General features: G+C 30.2%; 4 protein-coding genes and 1 long non-coding RNA gene across 8 annotated transcripts; 3 read left to right on the top strand and 2 right to left on the bottom strand.

Moving 5' to 3' along the window:
- Window positions 1–4,819: 4,819 nt before the first annotated feature.
- Window positions 4,820–7,736, bottom strand: LOC128387760 (myotubularin-related protein 2-like). The gene is made up of 2 exons (XM_053347029.1): window positions 5,680–7,736; window positions 4,820–5,446 (listed from the first exon to the last, which is right to left on the bottom strand). Exon 1 carries the CDS (start codon window positions 7,582–7,584, stop codon window positions 5,743–5,745), a length of 1,842 nt encoding a protein of 613 aa, XP_053203004.1. The 5' UTR covers window positions 7,585–7,736; the 3' UTR covers window positions 4,820–5,446; window positions 5,680–5,742.
- Window positions 7,737–7,886: 150 nt separating this feature from the next.
- Window positions 7,887–11,292, top strand: LOC128387782 (uncharacterized). 4 transcript variants are annotated; one of them, XM_053347065.1, is made up of 6 exons: window positions 7,887–8,027; window positions 8,148–8,357; window positions 8,542–9,467; window positions 9,594–9,794; window positions 9,905–10,067; window positions 10,192–11,292. In XM_053347065.1, exons 5-6 carry the CDS (start codon window positions 10,033–10,035, stop codon window positions 11,054–11,056), a joined length of 900 nt encoding a protein of 299 aa, XP_053203040.1. In that variant the 5' UTR covers window positions 7,887–8,027; window positions 8,148–8,357; window positions 8,542–9,467; window positions 9,594–9,794; window positions 9,905–10,032; the 3' UTR covers window positions 11,057–11,292. The 4 variants fall into 4 exon arrangements, with proteins under 4 accessions (XP_053203040.1, XP_053203048.1, XP_053203022.1 ...); XM_053347073.1 differs by having other exon boundaries at window positions 8,148–9,467; window positions 9,594–9,784; XM_053347047.1 differs by having other exon boundaries at window positions 8,148–9,467.
- Window positions 11,293–11,964: 672 nt separating this feature from the next.
- LOC128387836 (uncharacterized) lies at window positions 11,965–12,471 on the top strand. Its single transcript, XR_008325180.1, has 2 exons — window positions 11,965–12,135; window positions 12,265–12,471. It is a non-coding gene; the product is annotated as an uncharacterized LOC128387836 (long non-coding RNA).
- On the bottom strand, window positions 12,225–13,983 carry LOC128387806 (uncharacterized PE-PGRS family protein PE_PGRS3-like). The gene is made up of 4 exons (XM_053347084.1): window positions 13,708–13,983; window positions 13,299–13,566; window positions 13,134–13,208; window positions 12,225–13,047 (listed from the first exon to the last, which is right to left on the bottom strand). The coding sequence occupies exons 1-4, from the start codon at window positions 13,720–13,722 to the stop codon at window positions 12,632–12,634; spliced, it is 774 nt and encodes a 257-aa protein (XP_053203059.1). The 5' UTR covers window positions 13,723–13,983; the 3' UTR covers window positions 12,225–12,631.
- A 1,825-nt stretch (window positions 13,984–15,808) lies between these two features.
- Window positions 15,809–18,824, top strand: LOC128387816 (uncharacterized). The gene is made up of 6 exons (XM_053347092.1): window positions 15,809–16,086; window positions 16,196–16,388; window positions 16,847–16,989; window positions 18,119–18,293; window positions 18,378–18,454; window positions 18,530–18,824. Exons 1-6 carry the CDS (start codon window positions 16,065–16,067, stop codon window positions 18,685–18,687), a joined length of 768 nt encoding a protein of 255 aa, XP_053203067.1. The 5' UTR covers window positions 15,809–16,064; the 3' UTR covers window positions 18,688–18,824.
- Window positions 18,825–18,918: the final 94 nt, after the last annotated feature.

The following is an 18,918-nucleotide window of genomic DNA, read 5'->3' as shown; positions in this document are numbered from 1 at the left end:
CCTCAACCGGTAATCAATTGATTCCCAATTTTAAATGATATTTTTTTCCTCTTCTTTTTCTATTCTTCATTGTTCTTTATCATCTTAATCACCATCATCTTCATCACTGGAACCAAAGTTTTTTATCACTAATCTTGATCCCTAATCTTTATCCTTTCTCGATTATTTTTATAACTTTTTGCTTTTCTTTTTCCTCGTTGAATTTAATCCATCATCATCAGCATCTTCTTCATCATCTTCTTCATCATATTCACTGATAATAAACAACACAACGATGTTATTAGTTGATTATCTTTCATCACCATCATTATCATCATCGTCACCATAACCTGTGACCTTAATCGGATGATAGTTTCATCTTGATTTTGGTTTAATTTTTTTCTTCCAATGAAATCAAATTGTTGCCAACTTCTTAACTGATCAAGTAAACAATCAAACAATTTAACCTGATTATATGATTGTATTTGTGTGTGTGTTTGTGTTGTATTGTAAATGTTGTTTATTAAACTTGATTAACTTTTCGCAATAACATTTATTTTTTCCGATTATTCTGTGGATTTGAAAGGCCTACAAGATTAAGGCTTTTCCACTTAATCAACTAATTACTTTTTCTCATCAAGAGTTGATCAAAATTAACATTAACATTCCCATTCTCATTTACTCAGTTTTAATTATCTGATATCTTTTTTTTATATCGTCTCTTTTTCCCACCAACAATCAATTTGATTCCTAATTGTGATTATATCCTTTTTCTGGGATATTATTAATCACAAAAGGATGTCAACATGAAAGTCAATCATTTCCAATCAATATCCTTATCCTTTTTTTTAATCTGATCTCAATACAAATTAATTTTTACAAGAATGGAAAAAATTTCAGCAAACTTTTTTATCCAACAATTAAATCTATGATTAATCAATTGTAACGATTTAAGATTAATATTTATATGGTGCAAATGATTAAGATTGTGAAACTTTGGCAACAAATAACATGACACTTACCTTGGATTCATCAGATTGTCAGTTAATTGTCAACAATTAACTCGTCTTTCTTTTTTTCATCCAGATCTTAATCCGGAATCAACGATTGGTCAACTTGCTAATATCTCACCACAATTAACTTAATTGTTGAAACTTGATGAGATATAAAATTGCAAATACTAATTGTGGATTTGCAATTAACTGTAATTTTATAAATTCACTATTGAAATTGTTTATCATTGGGCTAAACAATTGATGACTGATTGTTTTAACAATTAAGTGAAAATAAATTGTTTTTACAACAATCAATTAACAATTCAAATTTGATGATACTTTTTAAGATCAATACAATCAACTAATCAAATCTGATCAATAGATACACTTTTTTTTAATCTGGTGGCAATTAAATCAATTCAAATGATGATGATGATGAAAAAAGTACAATCAAATTAATTTTATCAATAATAATCCACAACAATTTAAAGGTGATTAATGAATGAAACTTTTTGTGTTAAACTATTATCGTTGATTGTTATGATTACAATTATTATAAATATCAACATAATTAACGGGATTATTAACTAATAGACTGATTTGATTGGCCTAAATCTTAATGTACTTTTTTTAATCACAATTAGATTTATCTAAGTTTCAATTGTGTATATTTTCAGGAAACAATCAAATTAAATCAAAATTGGATAAACAAAATTCAATTGTAATATTGACAATCAATTTATATACAAAATGATTAGTTAAATTACAATTAAAGTCTTTAAATTTCACTATGATATTTAATCAATAAACAATTAGCAACTTAAATTATGGTTAATTTTAATTGTCATTTAAAAGTGCAAACAATTTTTTATATGAAAATTAATTTTTTTTATACACAATACGATTGGTTTAATTGTTAAATTGTTAGCAATTTATGATTGATTAAAAGATCTGACAGTCATGATTAACTTAATCGTTTCATCATCAGGATGATGTGTTGATTATGATGATTAGTTTCAATCATTGTATTTGATTAATTTGATTGATTAATACACTTGATCAAAACAATCACAATCTAATTATAAACTATTAAACAATTAATTTTTATAAAAGTTGATTTGGAAAATCGTTTCACAATTAACTATCACAATTCAGATTAGAATTGTGATTATCATTAAACAATTAAATTGCTACAAAATTAACAAGTATCAACATTAAATCATTGACCAGAGATCAAGACTAATTTTGCTAACAATTAACTCGTTAATTGAAATATCAAATTCAATTTAAACGTTTACCAAGATTGTGATCAAACTAATTAAATCAACGATGATACTAATTATGATCAAAGTTAAGTGAATATTACAAAATAACAACAAACAATTGTAATCATGTTGAAACAATTAAACGCGATGCTTATGATTTGTAATGATTAAGAATAGCAATTTAGATTATGATTAAGGGAAATAATAAGTTAACTATTTGATGATCAATCATAATCAAGGATTAAATTGAATATAAAGAAAAAGTTTAGTTAATTCTAATTGCTAATTTTAATTGTTGATAATGATGGAAAAAATTAAAATGCAAACAAAATGTTTGATTGCTGTTAATCAAGATGAACAATTAACTTTCCTAATTAGATTGGGACAATCGTTTTGCACGTACTAACTTTTACCACGTTAATAAACCTTTGATTTTAAACTCTAATTAAAATGATCATGTTAATTATTAAACTTAATCACATTCAAAGTTAAATTAATTGTTTACCCAAATATCGGCTATTGTTATTTTCTTGACTTTCAACTAAATCATCAAGTTAATCATTTAATTGTTATTTTTATTATATTTTTTCATCCGTTTGCCCTTCTCATTTAAATCATAATTTAATTTCCGTTAGTTAGTTAATTCAGTTTATATTGTTTATTTCTTTTTCTTTCCTGGTTTAATCATTTGCCTTTTAACTGTATTTTCGGCGTGAGATTGATTAAGAAGCGAAAGTTTTTTTGTAACTTGGTTTTCTAAATGATTAATTTAATTTGATTATTAATAACAAATTGTTACAAACTTTTACACAATTGGTTTCTAATCATGTTAATCACTAATGTTTAATCATGATCATTTAAAGTTAAAATTGATAATTCATTCATAAGATTCAATCGTGATTCATGAACAATCAGAGGGACAATTGAATATTAGATTTCCTAAAATAATCAACATCCTAATGATTAAATTGTTTCTTTTTCTGGCACAATTTAGTAATTAATTTAATCGACAATTAGTTTTTCAGTTAATTTTAATCACTAATTTACTTTCAATTTCAATTTCAATCTTGTAACATATCAAACCATTGAAAGTCGTTTGGATCGTTAATTGTATAGATTAGTTTCCAATTTGCTGGGCAAATTAATTAAGTTAATTTTGATTAGTTTGATTTAACTTTTAACAGTAAATTAAGAGCCATGAATATCAACAATTTTAACTTTAATTGTGGTTATAATCAAGCTATGTGTATGTGGGAGTGATTTTTTTGCTTGATTGTTATAATTTGAATAGGATGGCTATCCTTAATTGTGAACAATTAACTTTGATAATCATCAGGATTGGGAAAGAAAATGAATATCTAATTATATTGGTTGATTAGTTTTTCTTAGTTCCTTTAAATTGTAGATAAAATTAACTAATCAACAATAAATGATTACCCAGTTGAGGATTAAAGTAAATCCTAATCATAGTTAATAAATGGTTAAAAGTTAATTACAATAGTTTCTGTGAAGATTAGTTTGATTCGTAATTAACTTACAATTAGATCAGATTGAAGATTTGTACTTACGATCAATTTAATCAACAATTAGCTCAACAAAATCACTTTCCATTGATTTTTGATTGTAAAAATTTAATCATCCATCCTGGTTAGTTACTAGTTATCAAGTGAACCATTTGATTAACTGATTTAACAATCAAGATCAAATTAAATATCCTTACAATATGAATAACTTTTTAAATTGTTACCTTTAATCATAACTTTGTAATGAAATTAAACAGTTAAATGTTTTCCTTTCATTCAACATCAATGATTAAATTGTTACTGTTGTTATTGTTTAATCACAAAAAGATCAACATCTAATTGTAGCAATCAACAATCATAATCAATATTGTTAATCAGATTTAATGAAAAAACGAGTTAATTTGCTTTTTTTTGCTCAACAATCACAATTACACGTTTCTTATTAAATTAACGTTCATTGATCTCCACGATTAGTTTTATTAATAATCCTACAATTAAAGGCAATTAAAATTAATTAATTCTATTGTAAAAACTCACAAATAATCAAATAAACTTATATAGTGACTGTTGATTTAGTTGACAGAAATTAATTGTTCTAATTACCGTTAACAAGATAATGTTTGATTAAGTTTAGGTGTTAATTTGATCAATCAAATTGATTTAACAAGTAGTCATGAAGTTAATCATTTCTAAACCGATAATCCTGATAATTTGTTGATTTCTATCATGATTTCAATCAATAATTTAATCTTCTACTCTTAATTGTCACCGTAAATCACTGAGACACGATTTCTATTAAATCATCATCTTTATTAATCATGATTGAGAAGATGGATCTTCTTAATTTCTCATTTTCTTGTGCCTCCAATCAATCAACTCGATTTTAGTTTCAAGTGAACAAAAAAATTAATCATTTCTATTGTTTAATTACACCAAAATCGTGTAATATATCAGATAATTAATCCAATCACTACCCAAACAATTAACGCATCATTGACATTAAATTGTGCCCGTTAATTGTTCAGGGGACAGAATTTATTTGTTACAGTCCGTGGACATTGATGTTACTTTTTTTGATTCTTTTTTTTTATCATTTCTCTGTAATTACAGCTAATTAACTTTTCAACGTTAAAACACAACCAATGAACAATTAATCACTTCAGTAATCATGATTAATGAATAATTTGTTTTAGTTGAGAGTAAGGGGGAAAAGAGATTTAAATTTTGATTTAAAACTCATCTTGGGCTAATATACAATTATATTTAGTTAATCATTGATTGTTGTGGGTGTTGTTTAATGAAGACTATTGATTTAATTGTGATAATTAAGCAGAATTGATACTTTGAGATAACTGTTAATGAGTTTCATTTCTGTAATATGATGAATTTCAAAGATTTTACCAAAGTTAATCAATGATTTATTCACGTGGAAATATTTGCTTAATTGTTCACATGATTATCTTCATTAGATTGAATAAATGATTATATTTATTCACAAAAAAAACTCATAGATGAGATTGTCAACAAAATTAGATCAACTATTATTTGAATGATTAAATCTCAAATAATACAAATTAAAAAGTGACGGGATGATTTCATCGTATGTATAATTTATCCATGGATTAATCAACTTAAGCGCTAAGGCAAAGCTTGGTGATAAGATTAAGAGATAGAACGATCAATCCTGTTGATAGAAAAGAGAAGAAAAAAAGGAAACAATTAGAGAAAATTTTACGATAAATTAACCATTGATGAGAAAGACAATTAAATAATTAGATTCTCAGAGAGAAGATTAGTCAATATCATTCATCTTATAAGCGGCCTGTCGGGGCTGACAAATATCTGCTTAGAAAGATTTCATCATAGAATCAATTAATAGATTAAATTGTCGGTATTAGAGGTTAATTGTTTACTAACCTTTGGATAATAAAGAAATAAATATATATAGATAATATAGAGAATTCCTTTTCTTCGTGATTTTTATAAAGAAATGACCGATGTTAATCTTGCAAGGCCTGAGGTCGATGATGAGTGACTCGTTGAGTTTGGTATATTTGATGATGTATTGCCGGTCGTTGTGTTGGAACCACTATTGCCCGATGCTAGAACAGTTGAACTGTTACCCGATCGTGAGAATTTCAATTGAAGTTGATTTTGAAGATCTTCTACTCGTTTTTCCAAATCTTGATTGATAGCAACCAATTCCTCGGTTCTCTCATAGATTGATTCGAGATCGGTACGATGAGAGAGATTCCAACGACAATAATAACTTTTCCAAGGTTCAATTCGACGATAACAAGCAGTTGGAAATAAAACTTGGTCCTGAGTTTTGGTTGAATAAAGTGGATTGATGAATTGGTGCATATTACTATTAATGTAAGACCATATTGAGATTGTTTCATTTTTTATATTGGCGGTGTTACGTTCTAACTCGGAATTACAAAGGAAGGTACCAAAAAGGCAGCTATACAGGTTATCCAGAATAGTTATCAGGAATCTCTCATTAAATTGGAAAGCATTCGGGAATTGATTGGTCATTTGCCAAACACAATCGATAAATTGTAGAAAAATGGGTGATCGATCACTGTCTTGCTTTTCCTCTCCATGTCCAATTCGAAGGGCAAACTCATGACCAAAACTGATCCATTCTTTTTCAATGAGAACCTCAAAACCAACAATAGTCCGATAATAAGAATCCAACATTATCATGGCAAGAGAAGATAATTGAGATGTTCTATCCCATCCATCGCTACAATGAACAACAACTGAGGTTTTAGCATTTTCAATTTTATCGGCGATCTTAAGAGCACCAGCTAAAGTGGCTCGAACATGTTCCAACCAATGAGTCGATTCGATACTTGAATACCAACGTTGATCATCAATTATGGGGAAACAAAATTCTTTCATCTTTTTAAGACTTTCTCTCATAACATGAATATTGTGAATATCCAAGAAGGAAATCTCAGCGTTAACATAGTTTTCTTCACTCTCATAACCTCCTCCACGAGCTTTATTGGCAACCGCATTTGGATGAGGCCGAGCATCCATAATGTAAATCTTGTGGGATTGGGCATTGGCGTCCATGATCATTTGGATATAAGCCTCATCCTCTGGACTCCTTTTACCGGCCACACCAACCATAGGTTGACTACATCGAGTGATACTTGCTTGAGTTAAAGGGTGGATCCAACATAAAACAGGTAGACGTCCCTTTTTCCTAAAAGCGGCCACTGCTTTCAGGCAACTGTCACCAGCATTAACAGGAACAACTAATACTCCTGGATAAGTGTCACAGAGAGAATAGTTTTCATTATGTTTAATCTTCCAGCTTTCAGACGGTAATCCTAATCTTTTATATTCGGCTATAGGTTCATAAACTGACCAACCATTGAATTGGAAAGTGGCTCCAGCAGTTTTGTAGATAAAAGCAAACAAAGGTAACTTGTTTGACACCGGGAAAGCATATTGACACAGTTTATTGAACAATTCTCTTCTTGAATGATTCTCCTGTTTATGGGCGAAACGAACATTACGAAAATCTTTACAAAATAATTCAATTCCATATGAATTTTCACCTTTACTTGTAGCACCACCTATTTTTTCAATACGATTGATTGTACACAATGGAACCTCAATTTTAATTACTTTATCAGAATCAAAATTTCTAAATACCAGACGATAATTGGTTAATGAGAGAGCACCAGGAACAGCACCAGAAAATGGACAAACATAATTAACCGTTTTCTTTTCCAATTGACCAACAATTACTTCACCGGGTAAAAGATCAACACCTGACTCATCAGGTTTATTGGTAACACTCATTATATTTCATAGAATAGAAACAAAAGAGAGACTAAATAATATTCAAAAAGGTTCAAATAGAATAGAAAAATGTAAACTCTGCCTAATTCTCTTAAATGAATGATAAGTTAATTTCTTTTATTACAAACAATCAAAATTAACAATTCAGATTTTTTTTCATCAGGATTGAGAAAATTCTGCAAAGATAAACAAAGAATAGAAAGAAAAATATCCCCTAGATGGCGTTCGAAGGGATCGTCAAAAAATTACATTTGAATTTCTTTCTCTTGATTATTCAAACAGAGAGTAATTAATCATTGATTAACCTAATTATCTAAATCCATTTAATCACCAAATCTTTTCACTTTTTTTTCTTTAACCATGTGAATATGATTCTAGAGAGAGATTAGAGAGAAGCTCAGGATGAATCAAAGAAATTAAATGTAAAGAGTTAAGTTAATCAGGTGAGTTTTTTTTTACCTCTTTTAGTAAACAAATTAACTGTTGAATTGGTTGAATATTAATTCACAAATGGATTGTATTTTCTTTGTTTAATTGTTGTTTTTAATTCTAATTATGTTTAGGCTACTCTGTTTTTCTATGGTGTAATAAGTCTTAGGATCTAATTGTTCATGAGATCTTCTTGTTGACCGGTTATAAGTTGTCTTTGGGGTTTTCTTTTTTTGGAACATTCTAGAAGTCGAAATTAAATTTCCATCACATTTATGATTGTGAATGGGAAAATTGATTTCTAAACCGATTTTCGTTTTGCAATTTATCATCAAAACATGAAGGTTCGAAGTTTCCATCAATTGCTGTCAATTGGTTTAAGAGTAAAACCATTGGGGTTTCTCTTCATATGAAAACTCAAATGGGATTTTTTCCCTTTCATTTCTTTCACATGAAAAAATTTCTCTCATTTGAAAGTTTGGTTTTTTTCAATTGGGAGACACTGTATATTATTCTTTTCCTTAACAGATCAATGAACCACCAGGAAGATGATTGATTGGAAGAGAAAAAATCGTTCGCCTAATGAGAGTATCTATTTCCTTATAACCCTTTTCATTTACCTTCTAAAACTTGATATTCACTTGGATGGAACCAGGTTGAAGCCTCTTACAAGATGAGGAAGAAAATCTGATTAGAACAAAAATGAGGATGATAAACCCAATTTCCCATCTTCTTCAAAGGAAAACATTAAGTTGCAATGAGAAGATGAAACAAATAAGTCCTCTTAATAGCTAATTAAACCTAATTTACTCCCGATATCAATTGACAACAACAACAACAACAACAACATCGTCACCATCATGTTCATAATTCCTGATTTCGAGATGATTACATTCATTAAATGAATACATTTTGTAACAAGTGAAGAAATGCAAAAAGGACCTGACCACAAAACGCTGTCGGCAAGTAAAGTAAAGGGATAAGTTTGGTACTAAGACACAAAGAAAAGTGCCTTCGGCTGTTGTTGTTATTGAGCTTCTCGTTTCATTTTCCATCAATCGAAGATATAAATAACAGAGAGAGAGAGAGAGAAAGAAAAAGTAAAAAGAAGACGAAGAAAAGAAGCAATTAATCTCGATTTAAACGGGCTGATGATAATTACCATTGGTCGAAAGATCAACAAGCATGGAAAAACCAGTTGCAATTCTTTCATCAACAGGTAACTCGTATTGAGAATCAGCGAGACCACGAGAAGAGCAAAACTATTGGAGTAAAGAAAAAGGATCAATGGAAATTGTGATTTACTCATTAAAACGAATCACTTACTCTGCGATTCTGGTTAATACGATTAATTGATTACGATCGAATTTCTTTTCTCTCTCTCTCAATTCTTCATGAATTGTAAATTAATTATTCACACATTTACTTTTTTTCTGTGTGATTTTTACCTGAAGGTAAACAAGGTTTTACCCTTTTCTTTTTCTTTACTATTTATTTATCATCTTAATTTGTTTCTTTCTTTTTTTATCTTCTCTCTCTCTCTTTTTCTCTTACCCTTTTTAATTTTTTTTCTCTTCCAGATACTCTGATTAATTAATTTAAGTCCGGATAAACTTGTTCTCTGCTTCCAATCAGTTGTAATAATAAGAAGAAAATATTAAGGAATTACCCGATCATCAAGCTCACAGATTCACAATCAGCATTAATGTTAATTATCATATTATTAATTTATCGGCGGGGTAATTACATCGATGATGCCACACATCCATAAGTAAGAAAAGGTAAACTTATATAAAGAATAACAATTTACTCTTATTGAGACATTTTAGTTAAACATCTCTCTCTGTATTCACTGCAACTTCCTTCCTTTAAAACAAATCATCACCAACAGGTCGCTGTGCCGTCGTTTACCTCGTGTCTTGTAGCCAACATTTCATTTTATCATCAATCGTGATCATCGTCCTCATCCAGTGACTTTAAGTGACCCAAACTTGACCCAATTTAACTTTACTATTCACTATGGTTTATCAAGAAGTTGCTCCAGAAATTATCGAGTGAGTATCTCACCTAAATTAACACTGAAATTCTGTGAGAAATTATTGTTGAAACTTGAATTTTTCTAAAATGTTTCATATTTGTTTTTCTTTTCTCTCTCTCTCTCTCTCTTTTTACCTGAAGGGTTTTCAATGCCTCTGAAAATCCGAAGAAATGTTTCGACCTTTGGGACAAAGCAGCGAAATGGATTGAAGAGAATCCAACTGCAATTCATCCTGATGATGTGAAAATGTTTTTCGCTCATTCGACTCCCGTAATTGCGTTTCTGGAAACTTATGATTGGGATTTAAATAAAGCATTTTCTGGTTTAATTTCAATTGCTCGTAAACGTCATGATGATCCTACGACCGATGTTAAATTAACTGATTTTCCAAGAGATTATCATGATCTTGGTGCTCTCCTTCCCAACCTAACAGATAAAAACGGTCGACCTGTGCTTTGGGTACGATCAATTGATCCTCCTGAAATGTTTTACCCTCAAGTGATGCGTATGTCCGCTTGGGTTACCGATAGATTCTGTGAACGTGTTTCCAGTTGCCATATGAAACCAGGTCTTGTATTTGATTGTCAGGTAATGACAACCAGTCTAAGACTATTGAAGGACATAATCACCATGCTACTACAACGATGTCCACCCTGGATTGAGTATATCGCCGTTGCCGGTCTTGGACCTTATTTCCGATTCTTTGCTCGGCTTGTTCGCGCTTTCCTACCTCGTTACCTCAAGGATTCACTTACTTTCATTGATATTGATGATCTTCCCAATCTCTTTGAGTTGAAAGATTTACCAGTTTATTTAGGAGGAGAAGTTAAACTGCTAAGCGATTCGGATATGGACAAATGTCCAAGTTTGACTGAATATTCGAAAATCCTTGGAGTCGACCCGATTATCTTTGAAAAATGGAGGGAAAATGTTCACACTAAATATGCAAAATATTCCAAAGCAAACAAGCTGAAGGCAATTGATATGATTGAACAATCAGCTTAAATCACTCAATCAACTTTTCTCTTCAATTTAATTTTCCACTTTTACTCTTTTCTTTTTTTAATTATTGATATTCTAATTAACCATTGTAATTAACATAATCGTCTCTTGTTTTTTTTCCTCTTTTCTCTTTTCTGCTCTTGCAAAAAGTTTCACTAATTTATTGTATATTGACCCATGTCAATTAACATCTATTGACAACATCAAGTTAGATAATTAAAACATTTATAATCCTTCAATTTCAAAGTAAAATCAAATTTAATGAGAAAAAAAATTAGAAAATACAAAAAATGATCAACAGATGGCGTTACCTCTTTAGATGTCAAGGTGACTTGAAATTAAATTAATTGTAACTATTAATAAATTAACTGATTTCTTATTCCATTGGTAATTAAATACCAACTGATTAGTTTAATCTTTTAATTCTTGAATGGTGATTAAGGACAAGATGAATTATTGGAACGAGTTTTAATGAGTTAATAGTAAGTTTCAATTTCTTTTGAGTTTTGTTGACTCAATTTCCCTCGACATTTGATTGATCTAAACAATCAAATTATGTTTTTCTTTTTTTTCTATGATTTAAATGAATTATTTTTTCCACCATGTTTTTCTATTATTCTTGATTAACTTGTGTAACAATTAATGTCGTTAATTTGGATAAATATACCTTCAGATTTACTATAACAACGGATGTCATTTTCTCAAGGTGATCGCTCTCGATGTGCACCGTTGATTGAACCTTGTTGGTTTTAGACAATTTCAAAGAGGACTGATTATTATTTCCTGACAATTTAGATAATTAATTAGCTGTTATGTTAAAAGGAAAAGTAAAATTTAACAAACAGTTAACAATGAAAGTGATTAACTAATTGTAAGTGAAGTCCAAAAGGAAAACAAAAAAAAAGGTAACAAGAGTTTTTCTTACAAAATGAAAACAATTTTTATTTAATATCCATTAATTTGGTTATAAATGATTAATTGTGGATTAATTCAGTTACTATTAAGGAACAGGAATGATATTTTCTTCAAGGGCTTCTAGTTAATCAATGGGTTCAGCGTTTGTGTTAATGGGACAATTAAAGGTTAGTTTATAAGGTCACAAGCAAATATGATTGTTAAATTGTTACGAGATGTGTTTTTACAGTTGAAGTGAAATTATTGTAATTAAAAATAAAGGCTAATTGTTAACTATTAATATTTTGTTTATACAGATTGGATAATAATTCGGAGAGGAAGTTAATTGTGAACAATTTACATCTACAAGATTGGTGAACAGTAAACTAAGGATTGGGAGTATTTTCATCATCAATCATTAACCATTGTGATACAATTAAGTTACAAGGATAATTGATTGATGCTAATTGTTGATTGTTGATATTGTACAGAGTTAATGGAGTATTATAATCACAGTTGGTGCTGTAAGTATTGATAGTTATCTATTATATAATTGTATTTGCATCTAATTTATATCGTAGTAGAAAAAGTTAATTGTTTCCCACCAGTTTGATGAATTTTATGAGCCAATTGGAGCAATTAATTCATCTATTGGAGATGGATTTTGATAATGGATTAATTAGATTAACCCAAGAAACCTTTGCCTCCGGCGACACCTTTCTTGACACCAGCGGCTCCTGCAGCACCAGCGGCCTTCTTGAATCCAGCTGAACCAGCGGCTCCTGCCTTTCCTCCGGCTTTGAATCCAGCACCAGCAGCGAATCCTTTCTTGCCTCCCTTAGCGCCCTTCTTGAATCCTGCAGCACCAGCGGCACCAGCGAAACCACCCTTAGCAGCCTTACCACCCATGGCTCCACCAGCAGCACCGAAACCAGCGGCCTTTCCGAATTTGAATCCTTGGCTAACTCCGAACTTCTTGATTACTCCGATTTTCTTGTTGTATCCAGCACCTCCAGCTTTCACGAATCCTCCTTTCTTTCCGAATTTCTTACCGAATGCACCAGCGGCAAATCCTTTCTTAACAGCGGCTCCTTTCTTGCCTGAATTATTCGAGAGAGAAATAATTTCCCCACCATGAGATTCAGCATTAATGACTGTTACCAATTAAGTTGTAACATTTACTTACCTCCAGCGGCTCCAGCAGCACCGAAAGCGGCAGCACCCTTTTTACCAGCAGCTCCGGCTTTGAATCCAGCTTTGCCTGAAGAATTGAAATATTTTCATATCAGTTGATATTCAACTATGGGTGAACTTTACCAAAGTCCATGGGATTTTGATGAGTATCACTTACCAGCTTTTCCAGCTTTGAAACCTGCAGCAGCGGCTCCTTTTTTACCTCCCTTGTGAGCGACAACACCAGCACCTCCTTTACCGCCATAACCTGTTTCAGCTTCTTCTAAATCTGAGCCGATCTCTCTCTTGGCTCGAGTCTCGACACCTTCTTCAGCTTCCTCATCCTCAAAATTATCTTCAGCATCTTCTAATTCATTAGGATCAGCTTCTGATTGACAATTACCAAAGCTTATGAGAACCATTGAGAAAATGGCTAAAAGGAAAACCTATTGTAACAATTAACAATCATTGATTGAGAAAAACCAACAATCAAATTAACGGAGAGAAAATAAATAAAAGAAAAAAACATTAAATCCAATGGGAAATTAACAAAAACATTTAAATTGTAATGAAAATTGATTTCTCACCAATCGCATATTCATTTTGGGCTAAAGATTTGTCGCTATTAACGTTGCACAATTAATGAAAAATGGTGAACAATTTAATCCAATTAATGATTTAGATTTGGAAAACACAAAGAAAAAAGTTACTAAAAACTTTCTAATAAAAGTTTAGTTGATTGTTAACTCTGAATTGTCAACGATTGAACTGATACTTAATCGTAATCCAAGATTAACTATTTATACTAAAATTGAAGTTTTTAGACTCAATCATTTCCCGTCGTTGGTGTTCAGGTGAAAAAGGTGTGACCTTAGGTAGACCAGTTAAGCCGCCGTTGGTTTCGACACAAAAGGATAACCCGCTGGAGAAGGAAAAAAATTAGAAAGAGAAAAAGAAAGAGTAAAAGAGGGAGTTAAGGAGGAGGAAGTATGGATTTACGAGTTTTCGAGTGACAAAATTCGTTCACGAAGAAAAAAAAAGAGAGAAAAATATTCGAAAGTAAAAAATTTCGAACACAAAAACGACAATGATCTTGAATTAAGGTCCAGTGCACTTGGACGATTTTACGGACTTTCCCCCTTTGTATTTACTCTGTCGTCCATTTTTACTTCAATTGTTGCTTCGATTTTTTTTCTACTGACACTTTTTCTGTATCTATGACCATCGGGATAAACCGAACTCAATCTCGAACTGACCTTCGATCATTAATCTAATCGATGACTCTGTTAATTGCTGCTCGATCACTGGTTTGACAAAAAATTCACATTGTAATTTAATTTACGGCTCTTTAACCATCATCTTGATCGTTGAGTGATTTAATTGAATGCTATCAATGGAGTGGCTTTTAAAGCTGATTACTTTGTATTAAAAAATGGGTTTTCATTTAATTGTTACAAACACTTGATACTTTTTATTTACGTTCAATTGTTTTGATAGCAATTAAACTTTTGATTTTGATTATAATCCCGATCAGTTTTTTGATGTTTACTTTTTTTGTATAAACTTAGTAAGTTTTTTTTCATTCACAATTAAAAGACAAATATAAACAAATGAAGGACACAATTAGACCCAAGGCAATTAAAACGATAAACAACTGACCATTAGTTGATTCTTACGTGATTAAAGACGTGATGTCTTTTTAATTATCGTTGAAACCATCGATTGTAATCAATGAATAAACTTTCAAAATTGAATTTAATCATTGGCATATTAGCAATCAACTTGCCAGTGATTAGTAACAAATCAAGATTTAATTGTTGATTGCAAGACCATTGGCCTGACAAAATCAAATTCCCAATCGTTTTTTACCCTTTGATTGCCCTAAAGTGATCAGTTAATTAGTTTGATTTCATCGAAATATTAAAATACAAATGTACCGAAATCAAGTTTCAATACTAATCAATCAATTCCCAAACAATCAAATCATCAATAGTTAATAATTCAAACAATTAAACAAGAACTTGGATTGGGAACAAAGGGAAGAACATTGTCCTAAACGGAATCGAATACAATTAACTAATTGTTGTGCATCAAAATCAGCTGATTTTCATATTTATAACAACACCCAAATAGAAATGATTTAAATTGTTACCGTTTAATTGTTGACAAAATGTCTCAACTTATTTAACTGAAACGTAGTGAAAATTGACCGGAAGGCATTTAGTTTTATGAATTGTGATTAAATGATAACTTGACTTGTAAACGACAATAAAATTATTCAATTACAATTAACAACAACAACAACATGAAAACGAGTTTACAATTAATTAATCATTACCATTAGTTGATTGAAGAAGAAAAAAATCTAATTTAAAGACGAGCCTTTGAAATTGATTGTTAGGTTTGATTGCAAGGAAGAAACTTATCAATATCTAAACGTTGATTAGTATTCTTGAAATAATAATAATAATTAGTTGATAACAGAATTAAATTTGATTACTAAGATTCCATGTAATCAACGTCATGGATTTTCCCTGAGTTCTTGATGAAATATATCATGGAAATTTTTTCTTCTTCATCATCTTCTCCAATGAAGAGTTCATTTTCTGTTTCAGGGAAAAAAAATATTAATATACATTCAGTTCAATCATTGATTCTTAACTGTTGGAAACTTGTTTTCACTAAATCACTTTCTCTTTTCTCACTCAAAAACGATAATTAAGTTAATTAATCTTCTTACAAGATCATGATGATCATCATCAGAATTGGAATGATATTAAATAGAAACTCATTTCAAGTATAAACATTGACCAGTTCAGGTTAACTTTTTTATTTTTGTTTCTCCTCAAATTGTAACATCAACAATCAACATCGAATTAGTATAATTTGATTAAGCCGATTGTATCAATTTCTCACCTTAATTGTTACGACTATTTAGCTAATCATGGTTTCAAATACATTAAAATGTAAGCCCTTTAACTGTTAAGCTCGTTAAACATTGATAACTAATATTTATCCATTTCTTTTTCCAATTGATAATCAATTGTTTCCTGTGTATTTGTCCATTTGGATTAGTTTTTATTTTCTTGACCATTGGATTTATATTGATAACCGTTAATCCTTGTGATGGTCAACGACGAGCACGAAAATTACCTGAGTGCCATTGGCAAGGGATGGACGATTGTATCAAACCTTTGTTTTACTTTAGCCATCGGCCCAATACAACCGGACTTGCCCTTAATCGTAGGGAACATGCATTACTTTGCAGGTAAGTTAATTATCTGATTGTTAATCTAATAGAATGGTCAACAATTAAGCTCGTAATCATTTCAACTTTTACCCCAATCGGCTAAAATGGTCAATCTTAATCATATCATTTTGCAAATCAAATTGGAAACACTTTCATTTTAAATTATTCACTTTAACCTTGATCTTTATATAAATAATTTACAGTTAAGATTATTAATTAATCATCTTCTTGTTTTAATTAAAATCAATCTGTAAAATCAAACAGTTAATAATCAACAAATTGTTGTTTTCAGGTCAAATTGTCATTTTAAATTTCCTTCAATATCAAAATTATTTTGACGCTGTTTTCACTTGATTTACCAAATGATTAAGATTACCTGTTGTAATCAAGTAATTTAAACAAACAATTTAAATATATGGATGATCTAGTTTACTAATTGTTAATTTTTCTCTTTTTCCTCTTTCTCCTTTAATTAGAACAATTAAAAATGTAACTGATTGTGTTCAAACCTTTTTCACCCAATGTGGAACCGCTTTGTCACAGGAAATGTTTGTTCTGGTCAATGAGGTTTATGTTAATAATGTCAAACCATTTTGTCGTAATGGAGACACAAAGAACAGTGAGTGACCTTAATTACAATTAACTTAATCATCGCGATGATTTGTTGATCAAATCCTTAGGATTAACTAGTTACTAATCTAATTGAATGGGACAATTTCATTGAAAAGTTTTGCAAAAACCTTGAAAATCACTTGACCGATCAAACTTTATGAATTAATTAATCATCCAAGTAATTAACAGTTGATTGATTAGTTGAATATAAACTGTCTTAGTCTTTGTAATTTATTAATAGTTGAGTTAATTGTAAATTTTTCATTTCCTCTATTGTTGCGTTAATTGAGTTAATTGTTTTGATTATAAATTGCTTTAATTACAAAAATTTCCTGTTCAATTGATTTAAATTGGTATAATAATTAGAAGGGCAAATGAATTATAATTAACTTTCTCATAATAATTGATACATAAATTAACAAATTATATTTTCGTTTTACTATTATTACCCAATCAATAAATTGATTTAACTCGGAAATTTTAATTGTTGCCAAATGATAGTGATAATTAATAGTCAACATAATGTTTATATTAGATTTTAAATTGATATTAGTTACAAACTTTTTCATTAACATGATTTTTAATTACTGTTGGTGATTTGTTGCCAAAATGATTAACCAACCATGATTAACTAAATCAGCTTTTGACCTTTGTTTAATCACAATTTACCATGAAAAATTAACCGAGGACAATTAGTTAATCACGAAGAGAGAGAGAGAGAGAGAGAGAGAGAGAGAGAGAGAGAGAGAGAGAGAGAGAGGAATAATTTAATTAATCCCAACTTTTGGTATATTTTAAATTGTTGAACATAAAAAACTGTTGACAATTAGTTGACACTTAATCGGATATAAGCAAATCAATTGATTGTAAACAATTGACAAACAAAATGAGCGTTAGGAAAATGTTTGCCCGTTACATTGTGTCCAGTTTGTGTCCACTACTTGACCAAGGATTCAAATGAAATTCAAGGAAACGGTAAACATTAAATTGTCATTTTCAAGGTTTCAAAATTTCCAGGAAATTGTGTGTAAATATTTATATAGAACTTGAGTCAACAATTGAATAGACTTTTCCAGGTCCTAATTATGATTAAAACTAATGGACATGTTATAATAAACTACCTGATTCTTAATTAGATTACCTGGAACATGCAAGGTGCATAAATGATGTCCAATTGGCTCAACCCTTTAAACGCAAATGTGTCGCTAAATTTCAGTCCACATTAGAGTCAATGGAAGAGCAAGTTGATTACTCAAATCGAGTTGGATTAGCCTGTTGTGGTTATCGAACTTGGATCGAATGTTCTAAAGAGTAAGTTCTGACTAAGTTAAATGGAAATTCGCACCAAACTAAACTCATAACTCTTTCTTTGTTTCTTTTCATCTTAATGTCCAGTATGGTCAAAGAACAGTGTCAACCAGGTGAAAATGCTTCTCAAGCTTTTCTCGACTATTTCAATGCTTTCACCGGAGGTAAATTACAATTAATAAATTCATTGATTATCTTTTGAATTATAATTAAACTCTCTCTCTCTCTCTCTTCCATAGGTGTACCTCAATATGTTTGTCAACCAAAGAAATACGATCCCGAGTCCAAATTTTGTCGAAAAGTTTTACCTTCAGTTAAGCGTCGACCCAAAGGTCGTAATAGCGACAACGTTTTCTCAAAATATTTTTCCCTCTTCTATCCAAATATTGGCTTCTAATTGATTGATAATCTTAGAAATCTAATCAAACTTAACCAATTTTAATAAATTCTTATATTAATTGTTGTTCAAAGACAATTTGAATCTCAATTTTTTCCCTCGTGTCTTTGTTATCATTAAATTACTTTTACTTCAAATTTAGTATCAACTTATTTATCGAGCAACTTGAAAAGTAAATAAACTTTCGAGCATTTAAAAAGTACTTTATATTTTATTTAGATACAATCTAAT

This window comes from Panonychus citri, unplaced genomic scaffold, assembly GCF_014898815.1.
Source record: "Panonychus citri isolate SS breed McGregor unplaced genomic scaffold, ASM1489881v1 Contig00002, whole genome shotgun sequence".
NCBI lineage: Eukaryota > Metazoa > Arthropoda > Arachnida > Trombidiformes > Tetranychidae > Panonychus > Panonychus citri.
The sequence above is the reverse complement of the archived record's forward strand: the minus strand, read 5'-3'. Positions and strand labels throughout refer to the sequence as shown.

Bases quoted from the DNA above. Each gene is read 5' to 3' on its own strand.
- LOC128387760 (XM_053347029.1), bottom strand. From the start codon at position 7,584: ATGAGTGTTACCAATAAACCTGATGAGTCAGGTGTTGATCTTTTACCC.
- LOC128387782 (XM_053347065.1), top strand. From the start codon at position 10,033: ATGGTTTATCAAGAAGTTGCTCCAGAAATTATCGA. The intron at 10,068-10,191 runs GTGAGTATCTCA...TTTTACCTGAAG, and splicing joins GTTGCTCCAGAAATTATCGA to GGTTTTCAATGCCTCTGAAA.
- LOC128387806 (XM_053347084.1), bottom strand. The intron at 13,209-13,298 runs GTAAGTGATACT...TCAATTCTTCAG, and splicing joins TTTCAAAGCTGGAAAAGCTG to GCAAAGCTGGATTCAAAGCC. The intron at 13,048-13,133 runs GTAAGTAAATGT...CGAATAATTCAG, and splicing joins TGCTGCTGGAGCCGCTGGAG to GCAAGAAAGGAGCCGCTGTT.
- LOC128387816 (XM_053347092.1), top strand. From the start codon at position 16,065: ATGGTTTCAAATACATTAAAAT. The intron at 16,087-16,195 runs GTAAGCCCTTTA...CATTTGGATTAG, and splicing joins GGTTTCAAATACATTAAAAT to TTTTTATTTTCTTGACCATT. The intron at 18,294-18,377 runs GTAAGTTCTGAC...CTTAATGTCCAG, and splicing joins TGGATCGAATGTTCTAAAGA to TATGGTCAAAGAACAGTGTC.